The 20,040-nt window shown below is 48.4% G+C and overlaps 2 protein-coding genes across 4 annotated transcripts in view; one reads left to right on the top strand and one right to left on the bottom strand.

Moving 5' to 3' along the window:
- Nucleotides 1-20,040, top strand: part of PRPF4 (pre-mRNA processing factor 4) — a 682,089-nt gene that overhangs the window by 43,692 nt on the left and 618,357 nt on the right. The window lies entirely within an intron of this gene.
- CDC26 (cell division cycle 26) overlaps nt 892-20,040 on the bottom strand; it is a 101,454-nt gene continuing 82,305 nt past the window's right edge. For all 3 annotated transcript variants that reach the window (XM_030206514.1, XM_030206515.1, XM_030206513.1), the window contains exon 3: nt 892-1,421. In XM_030206514.1, coding sequence (XP_030062374.1) covers nt 1,245-1,421 — 177 coding nt within the window. In that variant the 3' untranslated portion in view covers nt 892-1,244. The remainder of the gene's footprint in view (nt 1,422-20,040) is intronic.

Genomic DNA, 20,040 nt, shown 5'->3' with positions numbered 1-20,040 from the left:
TGGAGTGCCTGAAGCAAGTTTGTGCCACTGCCAGTGCCATTTCAAAGGCAAGGTATGAATAATGATAGCTTTTCTTCTAAAGGAACCAAAGTGCTCTTGTTGATTTGCGAATGGAACTCAACCTTACATTAAAGTGGAATAATCTTTTCAATGGGGTGGAGCTAGGGTGGGGGCGGGGCCCCACCAAATTGGTCTGCACAGGGCCCCACACTTGCTAAGACCGGCCCTGGCAGCCAGTGACCCAATCTTTGGCACGCTGGTTGCTGATCATTGGGAAGGAATAGGTTTAGCATGCATTTGCATGCTATTTGCACTAAGAGCCCTGTTTTGCATGCATTTGGCATGCTAGTTGTGTTCAGAGCCCTCGAGCACATTGTTTCACGCACTCGGGGACTCTGATCATGGGGCGTTAGCAAACGCAGGTGCTAGTATGGCACTAACAGGCTCTCGTGCTGGTGTTTATTTCTAATCATTCACCTGTTTGAGCGCCATTTTTAGAATAGTGCTAAGCGCATTTATTTTAGTTCTAAAGCACTAACATGTATGCTTGTTTGTCTATGCCAAGTTCTGTTGGTGACACAAATAGCAAAAAAGATATAAATGTGTATTTATGTATCACAATTGTAAGGCTAAGGTGTGCAAATGACCAAAGAATACTCATATGAAGTGTACTAAGTTAAAAGTAACAGAGTTGCAGTATTTTACAGCTCTTAAAGAATAAATCCGAGTTACTTCAGTGTGTTCTTGCACGTTCCTTTGAAAATGTGAAATTCCTAGTGCAGTGGTGTCCCAAACCTAGTCCTGGAGGCATCCCAGCCAGTCAGGTTTCCAGGATAACCACAATGAATATTCAGGAGAGATCTGCATGCAAATCTCTTTCATGAGTATTCATTGTGGTTATCCTGAAAACCTGACTGGCTGGGGTGCCTCAAGGACCAAGTTTGGGAACTATTGTTCTAGTGGAATTCAACATTATGGAGGTCAGACTTGTTTAACCATTACAGTACTTAACTTGCATATCTGAACACTCCACTCCAAATTTCCAATTTATAAAGGCATAAAGGCATAAGAATCTACCAAACAAAAAACGTAGGCTTTAGCAACCAAGGTTCATATGGTGTCCTGTGAAAGACCCTTTCTCCTCATGCACAGGAGTCTAGAACTGTCACATGAAGACTTAGTACCCTTGGAATGGCAGTTTCTGTACTGTTTATTTAGAAAAAATAATCTATATGCCCAGATCTCTAAAACTCAAAGTTTCCAAACTGTGCAGCATGGCTGTTGGGCTTTGGCTGAGGTTTGTAGCCGATTCGGTCATGGATCATTTGTTCTCTGCTTTGAGTGTTGTTGCTGAGTGTAACTGCACCATCCACATTGCTGGCCCCCACCACATCCACTTCCTCACGCTGCTTCTTGCGGTTCTACAACAAAAAGTGCAAGGTAAACTAGTGCACTGGACCAGCATTTTCTCAATTAGTTTCAGAATTGTGCATTTTTCTAGAACAGCATGATAAATGAACAGTGATTTGAAAAAAGTTTTTACCACTCTCCCTCCCTCTATCCTGATTTCCTCTATTACCATCACACTGAATGGTTTCTGATCTTTAAACAAAATGTAATATTAGACAAAGGGAACTCAAGTAAATACACATTATTATGGTCATTTATTTAAGGAACAAAGTTATCTAACATCCATATCACCCATGTAGAAATGTAATTACTCCCTTAGTTATTCAAATCAACCAACTGACCATATTTGATATATGGTGTATATGCTATAAGGAAAATTAGGAGGGAGGTCAAAGCTTTTTCAAATCTCTGTAATTCTTTTGTGAAAAGAACTGTCTTCCCACTTGCTAAAATGTGGCTTCTGAATTCTGCACAGACTATATGGGTCACCTTTCTGGCCTGAGGCTAACTTATGCCTAAAACATGCTCTCAGTCATACTGTCGTGATTTCTGAAAGATTCCCCCTGACTTGCTTTTTGAAAGTTATGCTGAGCTATCAAGGGGTCATTCTGTTTGTCCAAACACCCTGAACACCATCTTTGAAGAGGTTCCTAGTCATGAATAGCTTGAACAACCTTTGGAGGCAACACTGTATCTGCTCCAGTTAGAACCAGTTCTACTCAACTTGGGATAAAGCATCTTAACCACCAGCCATCGTGATCTTGCTTACGAACCGCTGATTGGTGCAGTGAAGATCCAGAGTCTCAGCTAGTCAGAGAAGCTGTTGCTATCCTCTTTGCCATCAGACAAGTACTCGGAGTTGCAAGAACAAATTAGTGGATTTTGCAGCTGTGACACACTGGATTCTATGCAACATCAGGATAACTAAGATTTTAGCTTCTCTATAAAGACTGTGCAGCAACAAAGAAGACACTGCAGAAGTGATTATAAGTGCTGTGACGATAAGAAGAGATTTATGGTTGTGCTTCTGACCCCCAGGACAATGCCATCCTTGGCAAAGCAAAGAAAGTATTCATCGCATTCCTGACCATCCTCCTACTACAGTCTTGGCTCGCTGTTCTGAAATGAGCTAGAACTAAGGGAAGAGATCCATCTGATTTCATAAAGGGGATAGTCATTGACAGGTGAGCCAGGATCACATTTGGGCCCTCATGATCAAAAGCAAACTCTGGCGCTAGAGGCTGTTAACGCCATACTAGCGCCAGAGTTTGCAGCCGACCCATGATCAGAGCCCTCGAGCGCCTGAAACAGTGCACTCGAGGGCTCTCAGCGCAAGTAGCATGCAAATGCATGCTAAACAGGGCTTCTAGCGCAATTAGCTTGCAAATGCATGCTAATTGGCGCTTAACGCATTCTTCCCCAATGATCAGCGACCAGCGCGCCAAAGATTGGGTCGCTGGCCGCAGCAAAATCAACGCCAGCTCCGAGCTGGCGTTAGATTTTGCAATCATTGGGGAGGAATGGTGAGCCCTGTCCAGCATGCAGTTGCATGCTGGCAGGCCCCCGTTCCCCCCCAAGGCAACAGCACACGGGACTGGAGGTCCGGTGGACCTCCGGTCCCCCCCCCGATGATCTGAACCCCCCCCCCAGAAATCTTCGTGGCCGCCTCCGGCCAACCGTTGTCCCACCCTCCCACCAGCGCCGGGGGGGGGGGGGGCTGGAGGTTCGGTGGGCCTCCAGCCCCCCAAACCCCAAGAAATCCTTGTGGCCGCTGTAATCTACCTCCAACAAAGGTAGGGGGGCCGGGAGGAGGGTGGGGTTACGTGTCACCAGGGACCACCAGGGATTTGTGGAGAACGCCGGGGGGGGGGAGGAGTTGGGGTGGGCTGGAGGTCCGGTGGACCTCTAGGCCCCCCCCCCCCCCCCGTCGATGGATCACAACGATTTCTGGGGGTTTGGGGGGCTGGAGACCCACCGATCCTCCAGCCCCCCCCCCCCCCGTCGCAGATGGGAGGGTAGGGCAGCGTTTCGGCAACCAAGTCCTCTGGGGGTTCGTGGGGGGGGGGGGGGCTGGAGAAACAACGGATCTCCAGCCCTCCGTGAACATGGGGGGGGGGGGGGGTCGGGGGGACCGGAGGTCCACCGGACCTCCAGCCCCCCCCATCGCTTGGTGGGAGGGTGGGAGTCGGTTTGGCCAGCGGCGGCCTCTTTGTTGGGGGATCGGCAGGCCACTTTGACAGTTTTGGGCTTTTGACAGCCCAGACCTGTCAAAGAAGTGCAGGAGGATTGTGCTGAGCGCATGCTCAGGCGCAATTCTCCCGCACTTCAACATGATAATCAAAGATAATAGCGCTGCTTAGATTTGAATGCATTATCTTTGATCATCGATGCAGAAAGCTCTGCGCTGTCCTGGCGCTATTTTTAGGGCGCTGTTTGGGGCTTTTGATCATGAGGGCCATAGTTTGGGAAGTTAGATAGCTGTCTTTGCCAGACAAAAAAAAGAAGTCAGGCTACTTGGTGTGGGGGACAGTGTTTTACTTTTGCTGGTATTCTGCATCATAAATTATTTTTATTTACTTGTTGTAATCCACTCAGGAATCATCAGTGCACTGTGACAGTTCAGATCTATATTTTGTGATTTGTTATAAAAAAAAAGAATATTTTTGGACGCTGGTTTATATTTTGCTGATCATTATCTACAATGAAACAGAGATGTTTTCTATCTGTGTATGAGGTTAATTGAACCTACAGGGAACTTTTCCAACTGATATTCAGCGTTTTTATGTTACCACCAGCTGTGTTCTTGGATATTCAATGTCGGGCCACGTTGGTTACTAAAACTTACAGGGTATTCAGCCCTTAATTGCATAAGCGGAATCGTTTAAAGACAGGACTAAAGCCCAATTTAAGAGGCTCTTATGCAGTTAAGGGCTGAATATCAGAGTGTCAATTATGTCCCTGGAATGCCCACAAGTTAGCCGGTTTCAGCTCGGGTACTAACAAAGAATATTGAGCAGCATTAATCGGTTATTTGCTGCTGAATATTCGCAGTAAGCCACAGACAACTAATTTAAATGGCCAGGAGCCTTTCTGGGCCATTTGAAATTGCTTTCAATATTGGGCTATTTATTTTTAGTTACACATCCCTAGACATTACTTGTCTGCTAATTGCTCCTTAGGGTAATTCCACCATATTCCTGTGTTACTACAGAACCTCACTCAGGTAAGTAGCCAGGGTTACTTACCTGTAGCAGGTATTCTCCGAGGAAAGCAGGCAACTTATTCTCACTTGTCTGTGACATCATGGTGCCTGGTGTGTAAACGGTGCCCGGCAGACTGTATCTTTAAGAGTTTGAGGCAGCACTTCCACCGTCCAGGTGCCTTCCTGCCCAAACTTGCAAGCACGAGACCAAATGGTACAAAGCGAAGATACTTACCTGTAGCAGATATTCTCCGAAGGAAGCAGGCTTCATATTCTCACACTTGGGTGACGCAGATATGCGTTGCCCGAGCCATTTTGCCAAAATAAAAATAAGAGCTTATTGGAGCGTGAGCCACGCCCCACCATGTAACCTCGAGTGCCTTCCCGCCCATTGCACAAACGTGGTCTCCTCAGTTTAAAGCATAAAATAAAATAGCCAAGGATACAACTCCAAGGGGAGGTGGGCGGGATTGTGAGAATATGAAGCCTGCTGTCCTTGGAGAATACCTGCTACAGCTAAGTTTCTTCGCTTTTTCCAAGGACAAGCAGGCTCCAATATTCTCACAAGTGGGGAATCCCTAGCATCCAGGCTCACCCGAAACAACAAACATTGGTTAATTGGGCCTCGCAATGGTGAGGACATAACACAGATTAACCTGAAACTATATACAAACTGAGTGAGAGTGCAGCCTGGAACTGAATAAAATGGACCTAGGAGGGTGGAGTTGAATTCTAGACCACAAACAGATTCTGCAACACTGACTGCCCAAACCGACGATCAGGCCAGGTATTCTGCTCAAGGCAGCAGTGTGATATGAATGTGTGGACTGAAGAACATGTCGCAGCCTTGCAAATTTCTTAAATGGAAGATGACCTCAAGTAGGTACGTAGCCATGGCTCTGACATTCTAAGCCGTGACATGACCCTCCAAAATCAGCCCAGCCTGGGCATAAGTGAAGGAAATGCAGTCTGCCGGCCAAATTGAAATGTCCCCATCCTGTTGGGATCAAAAGAAACAAAAAGCTGGATGGGCTGTCTGCGGGGCTTTGAATGCTCCATGTAGTAGGCCAACGCTCTCTTGCAATCAAGGTGTGAAAGCTGCTTTGCCAGGATGGGCATGAAGTCGGGGAAAGAATGTTGGCAAAACAATTGACTGGATTGTCAAATGGAACTCAGACACCAACTTCGGCAAGAGGGTGCGTGTGGAGGACTACTCTGTTGTGATGAAACTTAGTGTAAGGTGCATCCACTACTAAGGTCTGAGCTGAAGTAACAGCCACCAAGCAAACAACCTTCTAGGTCAAGTACTTCAGATGGCAGGAATTCAATGGTTCAAAAGGAGCTTTCATCAGATGGGTGAGAACGACCTTGAGATCCCGTGACACTGGTGGAGGTTTGACAGGGGGCTTTGACAAAAGCAAATCTCTGATGAAGTGAACTAGAGGCAGTCCAGAGATGGGCTTACCTTCTACACATTGATGATAAGCACTAATTGCACTAAGGTGAACCCTTACTGAGTTGGTATTGAGACCAGACTCTGATAAGTGTAAAAGGAATTCAAGAAGGGTATGTGTAGGGCAAGTAAGGGGATCTAGAGACTTGCTCTCACACCAGATGGCAAACCTCCTCCATTTCAAAGAGTAGCATCTCTTAGTAGAATCTTTCCTGGAAGCCAGCAAGATCCGGGAGACACCCTCCGAAAGACCCAAGGAAGCAAATTCTAGGCTCTCAACATCCAAGCTGTGAGATCCAGAGACTGGACATTGGGATATAGAAGAAATCCCCGTTGTGTGTGATAAAGGTCGGAAAACACTACAATCTCCACCGTTCTTCAGAGGCTAATTCCAGAAGAAGAGGGAACCATATCTGCTTCGGCCAGAACGGCGTGCTCAGAATCATGGTTCCGCGGTCTTCCTTGAGTTTCAACAGTCTTTCCCACTAGAGGTATCGGAGGATACACATACAGGCCTGTCCCCCAATTGAGGAGGAAGGTATCTGATACTAGCCTGCCGTGGGCATGAAGACTGGAACAGAACTGAGGGACCTTGTGATTGAGTTGAGTGGCAAAAAGAACCACTGAGGGGGTGCCCCACGCTCAGAAGATCTTGCAGGCTACGCCCATATAGAGACCACTCGTGCGGTTGCATTATCCTGCTCAGCCTGTCGGCCAGGTTGTTTGTGCCCGCCGGATAAGTGGCTTGAAGAAACATTCTGTGTTGGCGAGCCAAATGCCAGATCTGGATGGCCTCCTGACACAGAGGGCGTGATCCGGTGCCCCCTGCTTGTTGGTGTAATACACTGCAACCTGATTGTCTGTTTGAACTAGAATAATATGGTGAGACAGCCACTCTCTTTAAGCTTTTAGAGTGTTCCAGATCACTCGATGCTCCAGGAGGTTGATCTGAAGGTTTGTTTCCTGGGCGGACCAAGCACCTTGAGTGTAAAGCCCATCTACATGATCTCTCCAACCCAGGAGAGATGCATCCGTCATCAGCACTTTCTATGCCTGAGGAATTTGGAATGGCAGCCCCAGAGTCAAATTGAATCGAATGGTCCACCGCTGTAGAGAGCATACAAGCTATGGGGACACCTGAATGACATCTTCTAGATACCCTGTGGCCTGATACCACTGAGAAGCCAGGGTCCATTGAGTTGATCTCATGTGAAGACGTGCCATATGCATAACGTACACTGTGGAAGCCATGTGGCCCAATAATCTCAACATCTGCCGAGCTGTGAAATGTTGAGAGGTATGAACCCTGGACACTAGTGAGATAAGATTGTCTGCTTGCATCTCCGGGAGGTAGGCTCGAACTGTCTGCGTATCGAGCAGGGCTCCTATGAGCTTCAATCGCTGAACAGGGTGAAGATGGGACTTGGGGTACTTTAAAATGAACCCTAATAGCTCTAGCATCTGCATGAACTCCTGAGCACCGTCCTCTGATGTGCGCTTCACCAGCCAATTGTCGAGATATGAGAACACAGGGACTCCAAGTCTGCGTAGTGATTCTGCAACTACCGCTAGACACTTGGTGAAGACCATGGGAACTGACGCGAGGCCAAATGACAACACGCGATACTGGAAGTGATGTGTTCCTAGCCAAAATCGAAATACTTCCAGTGGGCTGGAAGTATTGGGATGTGAGTATATGCATCCTTTAAGTGCAGGGAGCATTGCCAATCGTTGTTCTGAATCATGGAGAGAAAGATACCAGGTTAACCATCCTGAACTTTTTTTGGACTAAAATTTGTTCAGGGCCCTCGGGTCTAGGATGGGACACATCCCCTCCTGTCCTTTTTCTGCACAAGCAAGTACCTGGAATAGAATCCCTGCCCTTCTTCCCCTAGGTGGAATGGGTGCGACCGCACGGGCCTTTAGAAGGGCGGAGAGTTCATCTGTAAGTACCTTGCCTGTGCTGAGAACTGAAGAATGAGCTCTTGGCGGGCAATTTGGAGTTTGGAGAGCAATTGAGGGCGTATCCGAGACGGACTATTTGAAGAACCCACCAGTCGGAGGTTATAAGAGGCCACCTTAGGTGAAAACAGTTTAGCCTCCCCACCGACCAGCATGTCGTCCGGGACAGACACTTTTACTGCGCTATGCTCTGCTGGAGTCAGTCAAAAGCTCGTCCCCTGCTTTGACTGGGGAGCAACAGGGGCCTTAGGCGCCCATCGACGACGTGAATGAGCCTGCTGGGGCTGAGACAGAGTAGGCTGACGAGCAGCAGGAGTGTACCTATGCCTAGAATAGTAGTAGGAAAACACTCTATAGCTTATCAAAAAACCTCCAAGATGAGGAGGTGGATGCAGAAGGAATTCAGCGGGAGACAGAAGAGATGGTATCAGTGTGTTTCTTGATCTGGTCAGTGACCTCCTCAACCTTCTCTCCAAAAAGGTTATCCCCCCAGCAAGGGGCATCCACCAACCTCTGCTGAACAGAATGTTTCAAGTCAGAAACAGTTGGTTTCATAAAATCTACCATATTTTGACAGTAGAGGATCATTGTGTAGGTGGGTGTCTTGTTTTGCTTAAAATTAGAATTTGGACATATTATGTTTAAGTAAATATGGCTCCTTATTCATGATACAAGCAGCAGTTCTCTCTCTCTCTCTATATATATATTTTTTGATTGCATTTCATTATCTTTTTATTTTTATTTATTTATTATATATGTGTGACATAATTGTGGAATGGTTTCTTATTTATGATAAATTAATTACACCTTTTTAGTTATTTATTATATGTGTGAGATATATTTGTGTTATATTTAATTCAAACGTACATCAGTATTATATATTTATAATTTATTATATGTGTGGGATATTTGTGTTACATTTATTTCATGTTACATTTACTTTAGGTATTTGATATGCAATATACAAATACATACATATGTAATGTGAGTATAATAATTACTATTTTTTGTCATATCTGCATTGTGTTTTAAAACATCATTTATCTGTTTTGTAGCCCCTGAAGCAGCCCTGCTGGGCGAAATACGGCCTGTGTCGGGCTGTACTGTATATAATTTTTAATATCTATTAATAAATTACATTTTTTTCATAACGATCTGCTTTGGTTGATTTTCCGTCTTGGAGTTTGCAGACCGTCTGCCCTTTTGCTTTCTTGGACCCAAGTCAGAAACATGCAGCCATGAGAATCTGCGCATTGTTTATACTTTGAGCAGAGATCCTGGATGCCACATCAAAAGTGTCATAAGTGGCTCTGGCCAAGAAATTTCGACACGCCTTCTGCTGTTTGACCACTAGCGAAAAGGCTCAGCCTGCACTGGCGGGAACGTATCGACCAAGTCTGACAGCTGTCTCACCAAGTTACGCAAGTAAACACTCGTGAAGAGCTGGTATGACTGTATATGGGAGATCAGCATTGAAGCCTGGTACATCTTCCTCTCAAAAGAATTCAGGGTTCTAGCTTCTCTGCCTGGGAGCGCCGAGGCATAGTCCTTAGTTCTCCTGGCTCTTTTGAGGCAACTGAGGCCTTACAAACCAAGGTTCACTGTGGATCCGATACTGGGTGCCAATCTTCTTGGGCACAACAGACACTGACAGAGGGGATGCCTAGTTCCTAATGAGGACTTACTACTACTAACATTTCTAAAGCGCTACTAGGGTTACGCAGCACTGTACAATTTAAACATAGAAGGACTGTCCCTGCTCAAAGAGCTTACAATCTAAAAGACAAGAGAACAATCTAAAGACAAGTGTACAATCTAGAGGACAAGTGAACAGTTAATCTGATAGGGTGGATAGATTGGGGCATTCTATATTTCTCAAGTGGTTAGGCGCCGAAGGCAGCATTGAAGAGGTGAGTTTTAAGCAGAGATTTGAAGATGGGTAGGGAGGGGGCATGGCGTATGGGTAAAGGAAGATTGTTCCAGGCACAGGGTGAGGCAAGGCAGAATGAGCGGAGCCTGGAGTTGGCAGTGTGGAGAAGGGTACTGAGAGAAGGGCTTTGTCCTGTGAGCGGAGGTTACGGGCGGGAACATAGGGGGAGATGAGGGTGGAGAGGTAGTGAGGAGCCACAGACTGAGTGCATTTGTAGGTAAGGAGGAGGAGCTTGAATTTTATGCGATATCTGATTGGAAGCCAATGAAGTGATTTGAGGAGAGGGGTGATATGAGTATATCGGTTCTGGCGGAATATAAGACATGTGGCAGCGTTCTGAATGGATTGAAGGGGGGATAGATGGCTGAGTGGGAGGCCGGTGAGGAGTAAGTTGCAGTAATCAAGGCGAGAGGTAATGAGAGCGTTGGCGAGAGTTCTGGTGGTGTGCTCAGAGAGGAAAGGGCGAATTTTGCTGATGTTGAAGAGGAAGAAGCGACAGGTCTTGGCAGTCTGTTGGATATGCGCAGAGAAGGAGAGGGAGGAGTCGAAGATGACTCCGAGGTTGCGGGCAGATGGGACGGGGAGGATGAGGGTGTTATCAACTGAGATAGAGAGTGGAGGAAGAGGAGAAGTGGGTTTAGGAGGAAAGACTAGGAGCTCGGTCTTGGACATGTTCAGTTTAAGGTGACGGTTGGACATCCATGCCGCAATGTCGGATAAACAGGCCGATACCTTGGCCTGGGTCTCCGCGGTGATGTCAGGTGTGGAGAGGTATAGCTGGGTGTTATCAACAGAGATGATACTGAAAACCATGAGACGAGATCAGCGAGCCCAGGGAAGAGGTGTAGATTGAGAAAAGAAGGGGCCCAAGGACAGATCCCTGGGGAATTCCAACAGATAGTGGGATGGGAGTGGAGGAAGATCCATGGGAGTGTACCCTGATGGTGCGGTGGGAGAGATAAGAGGAGAACCAGGAGAGGACGGAACCCAAAAGAGGACAGCGTGGCGAGAAGTAAATCATGATTGACAGTGTCAAACGTGGCGGAAAGATTGAGGAGGATGAGGATGGAGTAGTGATCTCTGGATTTGGCCAGGAGCGCAGGTCATTGCAAACTTTAGAGAGTGCCGTTTCTGTCGAGTGCAGAGGGCAAAAACCAGATTGATGTGGATCGAGGATGGCATGAGAGGAGAGAAAATCAAGGCAGCGGCTGTGAACGGCGCGCTCAAGTATTTTGGAGAGGAAGGGTAAAAGAGAGATGGGGCGGTAGTTGGAGGGGCAGGTAGGGTCAAGTGAAGGTTTTTTGAGGAGAGGTGTGACAACGGCGTGCTTGAAGGTGTCAGGGACAGTTGCAGTGGAGAGAGATGTTAAGGATGCGACAGATGGAGGGGATGACAGTATGGGAGATGGTGTTGAGTAGGTTGGTGGGGATGGGATCAGAGGAACAGGTGGTGCATTTCGAGGAGGAAAGAAGGCGGGAAGTTTCATCCTCGGTGATCTCAGGAAAGGAGGAGAAAGAGGCCTGGGTAGGTTGGTTGAGGGAGAGGGTTAAAGGGTGAAGAGGAGGTGGTGGCTTGGTCGTGAACTCAAGGCTGATGTTTTGCACTTTGTCGCGGAAGTAGTCGGCCAGTGATTGAGGAGAGAGAGAAGGGGGAGTAGGAGCGGGGGGCACTTTTAGGAGGGAGTTAAGGGTGGTGAAGAGACGACGAGGGTTGGAGCTGAGAGAATTGGTCAATTGGGTGTAATAGTCCTGTTTTGCACGGAATAGGGAGGAGTGGAAGGAGGATAGCATGAATTTGTAGTGGAGGAAGTCTGAAAGGGTACGAGATTTCCTCCAGAGGCGCTCAGCGGATCGGGTGCAGGAGCGAAGGTAGCGGATGCAAGGAGTCAGCCAGGGCTGAGGATTGGTGCGCTTTGTGTGACGGGAGATGGATGGTGCGAGGGTGTCCAAAGCATAGGAGAGAGCGGTATTGTAAGCGGAGGCCGCTTTGTCGACAGTTTCGGAGGACGTGATGGAGGGGAGGAGATTAGAGATAGTAGATGATAAGGTGGAGGGGTCAATAGCCTGGAGGTTCCTGGAGGTGGTGGTTAAAGTTGGACGGGGTGGAGGGGGGGGGGGGGGGTGAAGAAGTGTGAACGTGATCAGGTGATGATCGGAGAGAGGAAGACCTGAGGCATGGAAATTGGAGGGTGAGCCGGAGGAGGAGAGGACGAGGTCAAGACAATGGCCGTCAGGGTGAGTATGGGTGGTGGAGCACAGCTGGAGGTTAGGGTGAGGAACTTAGAAGCGTGGGGGTCGGATAGGTCATCAGCGTGTACGTTAAAGTCTCCGAGAATGAGGGATGGAGATGAAGGGTCAAGAAAGACGGAGAGCCAAGCATCAAAGTCGGTGAGAAAGGAAGGGAAGGATTTATCAGGGGGGCGGTAAATGACTGTGGTAGCGGGTAGAATAGCCAGATGGAATGGGCTTCAAAGGATGAGAAGCAGTGAGACTGCGGTAGGTGGAGGAGTTGGAAACTACAGGAGGGTGAGAGTAGTAGCCCAACGCCTCCGCCGCGGCCAACTGGGCGGGGCGTGTGGGAGAAGAGATAGCCTCCATGGCAGAGGGCTGCAACAGAGGCAGAGTCTTCCGGGGAGATCCAGGTTTCGGTTAGGGCGAGCAGTTGAAGGGAGCGAGAGATAAAGAGATCGTGGGTGAGAGACAGTTTGTTGCAGACTGAGTGGGCATTCCACAAGGCGCATGAGAAGGGGAGGGAGGAGGGGAATAGAGACGAGATTGGAGACATCCCGGAATCGTTCGCAAGGATAGGACGGGGACAGGTGAGGGGGACCTGGATTAGGGTTAATGTCTCCCGCGGATAGCAGGAGGAGGAACAAGAGAGTGCGGAGGAGGGTGGGGGAGGTCGGGCGACGAAGACGGGGTGTACTTAGGAGGAATGGGGATGGGTTAATGGCAGGAAGGAAGTGCTGAAGGTTGAGAGCCAGGAAGGAGGAGGGGGACAAGAGGGATGGTGAGGTGAGGGATGGAGATGAATAGGGTATTGCAGTGGCGGGCAGGGTGGGAGGGCAGCGGGTTCTAATGGTAGACAGTGGGAGTGGGGGGGGGGGGGGGGAAAGAAGATTAGGAAGGGACAGGGCAAGGAAGAGAACATGGACAGGGGCCATAGGTGGTGACTGAGGTGTAACAGGTGACTATGTAATGACTGAGGTGTTAAGCAGATAGATAGGGCTTGAAAGCTAGGTTTTGGGTTGGCGATTAGGTAAGTCAATGGCTGATAAGCTAGCAGGCAGGTAGGTAAGTCAATGGCTGAGAGGCTCGCAAGCAGGCAGGCAGGTTACTCGATGTGTTAACAGGCAGATGGATTGGAGGAAGCCGGAACAAGCTGAAACAAGCCGGAACAGGCAGGAACAGATGGACAAGCTGGAACAAGCAGGAACAGATGGACTGTGTCAGGATGAGCAGACGGACAAGCTGGGATCAGGAAGACTGGAACGAGCTGGAGCAGATGAACTGGAGTAAGCAAGGAGAAGCTGGATCAGGCAGGCTGGAACACACTGGAGCCGATGGACAGGACCAGGCAGGGGGAAGGCTGGATCGGCGGACTGGAACTAGCTGGACACGCTGGATCCGGCGGACTGGGGCAAGCAGGAAGAAGCTGAATCAGGCGGACTGGGGCAAGCAGGAAGAAGCTGAATCAGGCGGACTGGGGCAAGCAGGAAGAAGCTGAATCAGGCGGACTGGAACACACTGGAGCCGATAAACTGGAACAGGATCAGGCGGGCTGGAACAAGCTGGGCTCAGGAGAACTGGAACGAGCTGGAACACGCTGGCTGGATCAGGCGGGCTGGAACACGCTGGAGCCGATGGACTGGAACAAGCGGGGGAAGCTGGGTCAGGCGAACTGGAACAAACTGGGATCAGGAGGACTGGAACAAGCTGGAACACGCTGGAGCAGATTGACTGGAGCAAGCAGGGAGAAGCTGGATCAGGCGGACCGGGACACACTGGAGCCGATGGACTGGAACAGGCAGGGGGAAAGCTGGATCGGCGGCCTGGAACAAGCTGGGATCAGGAGGACTGGAATGAGCTGGAACATGCTGGAGCCAGTGGACTGGCGCAAACAGGAAGAAGCTGGATCAGGCGGACTGGAACACGCTGGAGCTGAAGGACTGGAGCAAGCAGGGAGAAGCTGGATCAGCGGACTGGAACAGGCTGGGATCAGGAGGACTGGAACACACAGGAGCCGACAGACTGGAACAAGCAGGTGGAAAGCTGGATAAGGCGGACTGGAACAAGCAGGGATCAGGAGAGCTGGAACAGGCTGGAGCAGGCAAGCATGGAGAAGCTGGAGCAGGCAAGCAGGGAGAAGTTGGAGTGAGGGAGAAGCTGGAGCGAGTGGACCGTGCAAGCTGGAATAGTTGGGCAGCTACACACACTGCCTTCAGAGCAGCAAAAGCACCGTGAAAAGCACCGCAAAAGTCTGCCCCGCTACGACTGCCCTAATCCCGAGAACTCAGCCACACGATGGGGGGCAGGCCGCGGCAGGTCGAGCAGCGTGGGCGCCACGATCCGTGGCCAGCAAGGCCGTGCTCGGGCCGTTCCGGCCGGGGAATGCGGCAGCAGTGCTGGACACGCTGGAGGTCTGCCCGCCCGATCCTTCTCGTTATCGGGGTCGCTAGGAGGGCTCGGGCCGTGGCAGAGAGGCAGTCGGGACGTGCCGCGACCACGAGGCAGGCCACCACGAGGTAGGCAGTCGGCTCGGGCCGCGGCAGAGAGGCAGTCGGGACGCGCCGCGTCAGCCCCGCAATCAATCCCGGCTCACTGGCCGAGCACCTCGTGGAGAGGTGCCGTCACAGCCTCCTTAGGAAGAGATGTGTAGTCCAAGACCTTGAACTTCTTGGCCCTGGGCTCATCCTCCATTTCCAAAGGAAATGGAATGGCCTCTGCCATTTCCTTGACAAAAGATGGGAAAGAAAGGCTTTCCAGTGGCAGGGAGGGCTCAGGGGCGATCCCATAAGACTCATCTGAGGAAAAGAATCTGGGATCTTCCTCTGACTCCCAGGAGCACTCCTCCTCGGTGCGGACAGTATCTCCCTATGGAATGTCCTCGAGAGTGGCGTTGAGAAACTGGCTCCTGCACTGCACGCTGAGGGCCAGGCCGCAATGGGAGGTTTGGCAGGTGCAAGCACCCCCGATACTGATGCACATCGCTGCATAAGGCCATCCAGCAGCTCAGGGAGCAAGGCCTGAATGTGCTCATGGAAGGCCGACACCGGGAAAAAATGGGGTGCTGGCAGGCGCAAGTTGCAGAACTGCTGGGGTTGAAACAGGAGCAGGATCTCGGATACTTGGAGGGTCGCGTTGGCACCTCCTGTATGGTCCTCCCTGCGCCGACACTTCTCGGGTACTCAATCCTTCAACGCCCTGGAGCTCTAACACCATATGTCGAGGGTGACCGATGATGATGCTTCTTGGCCTTTGCCCGAAACACGTCATCCAGACGCCTCGGTGCCGCCGTCGAATCCTCACATTGCTTCGGGGTCGGGTCGACGATGGACCATCCTGGGGGGCCTGCGCATTACAAAAGGACAAGCTCCACCTTAACCAGGGTGGGACCAGGCTGCTGGTATCGGCATTTAAAAAGGAGGTAGAGCAGCTTTTAAACTAGAAACGGGGAAAGGCCGACAGTCGCTCAAAAGCGCATGGTTCGGGATAAGGTATCTTTCAAAGATATCACCAAAACAGGGAAGATAGGGTATCCTGATAGTGAGGTTGCAAAAGAGACCGTAGTAGATCAAGTGTCCTTAAATAAAAATAAAAACCAGACAAAAGATTGCAAATTAATACTGTCAAGTACTGAGCATGATGTAAATAGGAACAACAAACAGTTTGAAATGTCTACATGCGAATGCCAGGAGCCTAAGAAATAAGATGGGAGAGTTAGAATATATTGCACTAAATGAAAAATTAAGTACATAAGTATCGCCATGCTGGGACAGACCAAGGGTCCATCGAGCCCAGCACCCTGTCACTGACAGTGGCTAAAAGAACAAGCAATTTGTCCCGCCCATCCTAGAAATACTGTATTATTCCCTCTTCCATTCAATAACATTCTATGGCTTTTTCCTCCATGAAGCCATCCAACCCTTTTTTAAAGTCCGCTAAGTTAACCGCCTTAACCACCTTTTCCAGCAGCGAATTCCAGAGTTTAACTACTCGTTGAGTGTAGAAAAATTTCCTCTGATTCGTTTTAAATTTACCACACTGCAACTTCATCGCATGCCCCCTTGTCCTAGTATTTTTGGAAAGCGTAAACAGACGCTCCACATCAACCCGTTCCATTCCACTCATTATCTTATAGACCTCTATCATATCTCCCCTCAGCCGCCTTCTCCAGGCTGAAGAGCCCCAGCCTCTTCAGCCTATGGAAGTCGTCCCATCCCCTGCATCATCTTTGTCGCCCTTCTCTGCACCTTTCCCAATTCCACTGTGTCTTTTTTCAGGAGCAGCGACCAGAATTGAACACAATTAGATATAATAGGCATCTCTGAGATATGGTGGAAGGAGGATAAACAGTGGGACACTGTCATACCGGGGTACAAATTATATCGCAGTGATAGAGTGGATTGAATTGGTGGAGAGGTAGCATTGTATATTAACGAGAGCCTTGAATCAAATAGATTGAAAATTCTGCAGGAAAGAAAACAGTTCTTGGAATCACTATAGATTGAAATTCAATGTGTAAAGGGGAAAAGGATAGTGATAGGAGTGTACTACCGTCCGTCTGGCCAGGATGAACAGACAGATGCAGAAATGTTAAAGGAAGTTAGGGATGCAAACAAACTAGGCAACACAATAATAATGGGTGATTTTAATTACCCCGATATTGACTGGGTAAGTGTAACATTAGGGCACGCTAGGGAGGTAAAATTCCTTGATGAAATCAAGGGCTGCTTTATGGAGCAGCCAACAAGAGAAGGAAAAATTCTAGACCTAGTCCTTAGTGGAGCACATGATCTGGTACAGGAGGTAATGGTGCTGGGGCCGCTTGATAACAGTGATCATTATATGATCAAATTTGATATTAGCTTTGAAGTATACATAGGAAATCAAATACGTTAGCGTTTAACTTTAGAAAAGGAGACTATGATAAATGAGAAGAACGGTTAAAAAAAAACTTAGAGGAGCGGCCATGAGGGTCAAAAATTAACACCAGGTGTGGATGCAGTTCAAAAACTCCATCCTGGAAGCCCAGGCCAAATATATTCCGCATATTAAAAAAGGAGGAAGGAAGACAAAACAACAGGTGAGGTGAAGGAAGCTATTAGAGCTAAAAGAAAATCCTTCAGAAAATGGAAGAAGGAACCGACTGAAAATAAGAAGAAACAGCATAAGGAATGTCATGTCAAATGCAAAGCGCTGATAAGGAAGGCCAAAACACATAGTAAAATTCTTTTTTAGGTATATTAAAAGCAGGAAGCCGGCAAAAGAATCGTTTGGACCGCTAGATGACCGAGGAGTAAAAGGGGCGATCAGGGAAGACAAAGCCGTAGCAGAGAGATTAAATGAATTCTTTGCTTCAGTCTTCACTGAGGAAGATTTGGGTGAGATACTGGTATCAGAAATGACATTCGAAGCTGACGCGTTGGAGAAACTGAATGAATTCTCTATAAATCAGGAGGATGTAATGGAGCAGTTCTACAAACTGAAGAGTAGCAAATCTCCTGAACGGGATGGTATTCATTCCAGAGTACTGATAGAACTGAAAAATGAACTTGTGGAGCTAGTGATAAGTAATTTATCCTTAAAATCGAGCATGGTACCGGAAGATTGGAGGGTGGCCAATGTAACACTGATTTTTAAAAAAAGGTTCCAAAGGAGATCCTGGAAATTATAGACCGGTGAGTCTGACGTCGGTGCTGGGCAAAATGGTAGAGACTATTATAAAGAACAAAAACATATTCAAAAGCATGGATTAATGAGACAAAGTCAACATAGATTTAGTGAGGGGAAATCTTGACTCACCAGTCTACTACATTTCTTTGAAGGGGTGAACAAACATGTGGATAAAGGTATGCCGGTTGATATTGTGTGTCTGGATTTTCAGAAGGTGTTTGACAAAGTACCTCATGAAAGACTCCAGAGGAAATTACAGAGTCATGGGATAGGAGGTAGTGTCCTATTGTGGATTAAAAACTGGTTAAAGGATAGAAAACAGAAAGTAGGGTTAAATGGTCGGTATTCTCAATGGAGAAGGGTAGTTAGTGGGGTTCCTCAGGGGTCTGTGCTTTTTAACACATTTATTAATGACCTAGAGATGGGAGTAACTAGTGAGGTAATTAAATTTGCTGATGACACAAAGTTATTCAAAGGATTGTGAAAAATTACAAGAAGACCTTACGAGACTGGGTGTCTAAATGGCAGATGACGTTTAATGTGAGCAAATGCAAAGTGATGCATTTATGGGAAAGAGGAACCCGAATTATAGCTACGTCATGCAAGGTTCCACGTTAGGAGTCACAGACCATGAAAGGGATCTAGGTGTCGTCATAGTTGTGGAGGAGTGGCCTAGTGGTTAGGGTGGTGGACTTTGGTCCTGAGGAACTGAGTTCGATTCCCGGCACAGGCAGCTCCTTGTGACTCTGGGCAAGTCATTTAACCCTCCATTGCCTGCCGCATTGAGCCTGCCATGAGTGGGAAAGCGCGGGGTACAAATGTAACAAAAAAAAAAATGATACGTTGAAACCTTTATGCTCAGTGTGCTCACACACACAGGTTTAAATAGAAGCGCCAGATAGTAAGGAGCAACACTTAGCTTAGTCCAACGGCACCACCGTTTCACCTTGTGGCTTCCTCAGGGACTTTGTGCTGCAAATGTTGACTTCTGGTTCTAGCTGTGGCTGTCACCATACGACTTTCCCCAGCGGCTCTTCAACGTATACAGCAGTTTCTCAGGTACTATTTGAGCTCTTTGACATGATGCCTTATTTTTAATGTTGAGCACGATTAAAAAAAATATAAAATAAAACGAGGAGAAGTTAAAAAAACCCCCATGATAGAAACTATCAACGGCCAAATATTTTGGCACGTTGTAACCTAGGACTGTGGTCCGATAGGTTCTCAGGGGTTTTCTCCTTGTTTAAAAAATTAAATGTTTGGATAAGATTCTCTTACTGGTGGTGTTTTTGTTTTGTATTGTTAATTTGCCTTTCCCTGCAGCTGGGCTAGAGCAGTGCGTGCAGTCTGCGTTGTGTCATTGTATTTGTTTTAGTTCTGTCTGTTGTAGTTCCTCCTCTTTTTCTGAGGTTAGTGTGCTCTGTTAACCCCTCGCTCTCTGTGTGGGTTAGTGGGACCTTTAGTCTTTGCTCTTGCCAGTACCTCTTTCGCTTTGTTCTCTGTAGTGCTGGTTCCTGCCTGATCTGTCTGGTTCAGCTACACCTGTTATAACTGCTACCTTCTGTGGGCCTGAAGTCCTGCTGGCTGCCCGAACCCAGGGGCCCAACTCCTGGGGGACCGTGGCTAAGTGCAGGTGAAGTCTCGAGAAGCTGTTCCGGTATCTTTGTCCCTGCTTTATCCCATGGAGTCCTGTAGTTGCCAGCCGGTTCCTGTGACTCCTCGTCCGGTAGTTGGGGGCAGCCTAGCCTGCTGGTGCAGACCGTACGTGCCCTGAGGTTTTCTACCTTTGAGGAGTTGGCACCTCTCCTCGCAAGCCTAGTGTTCTGGGTGAGTACCCTGTGGTTTTATTATTTTTTCCTAGTTGTGGTTCAGTCCACCCCAGGCCGTTCCTAGTCTTCCCTTCTGTCGACGGCCTGGGCCCAAGGGCTCATGATCTGGAAACGAGTGTCAGAAGTAACAGATTTCAGACAAGAAACAGATAACCAGAAGTGCAACAGAGCATATCAACATACCAGGGGCCTTAGACGATGCAAAGGCCAACACAGAAATTTCCAAGTGGTTAATAAAGCCCATCAGCAGCTGCAGTTCAACTGCAGGAATCACAAGGCAGCTACAGGTGCTGTTCGGGCACAAACAAGAAAAGCAAGTCTGGCAGCCTGGAAGATCCGGACCGGACTGGGCAGAAGTC

This window comes from Microcaecilia unicolor, chromosome 6 (assembly GCF_901765095.1).
Source record: "Microcaecilia unicolor chromosome 6, aMicUni1.1, whole genome shotgun sequence".
NCBI classification, from domain to species: domain Eukaryota; kingdom Metazoa; phylum Chordata; class Amphibia; order Gymnophiona; family Siphonopidae; genus Microcaecilia; species Microcaecilia unicolor.
Note: the sequence above shows the minus strand (reverse complement) of the source record. Positions and strands in the feature narration are given on the sequence as shown.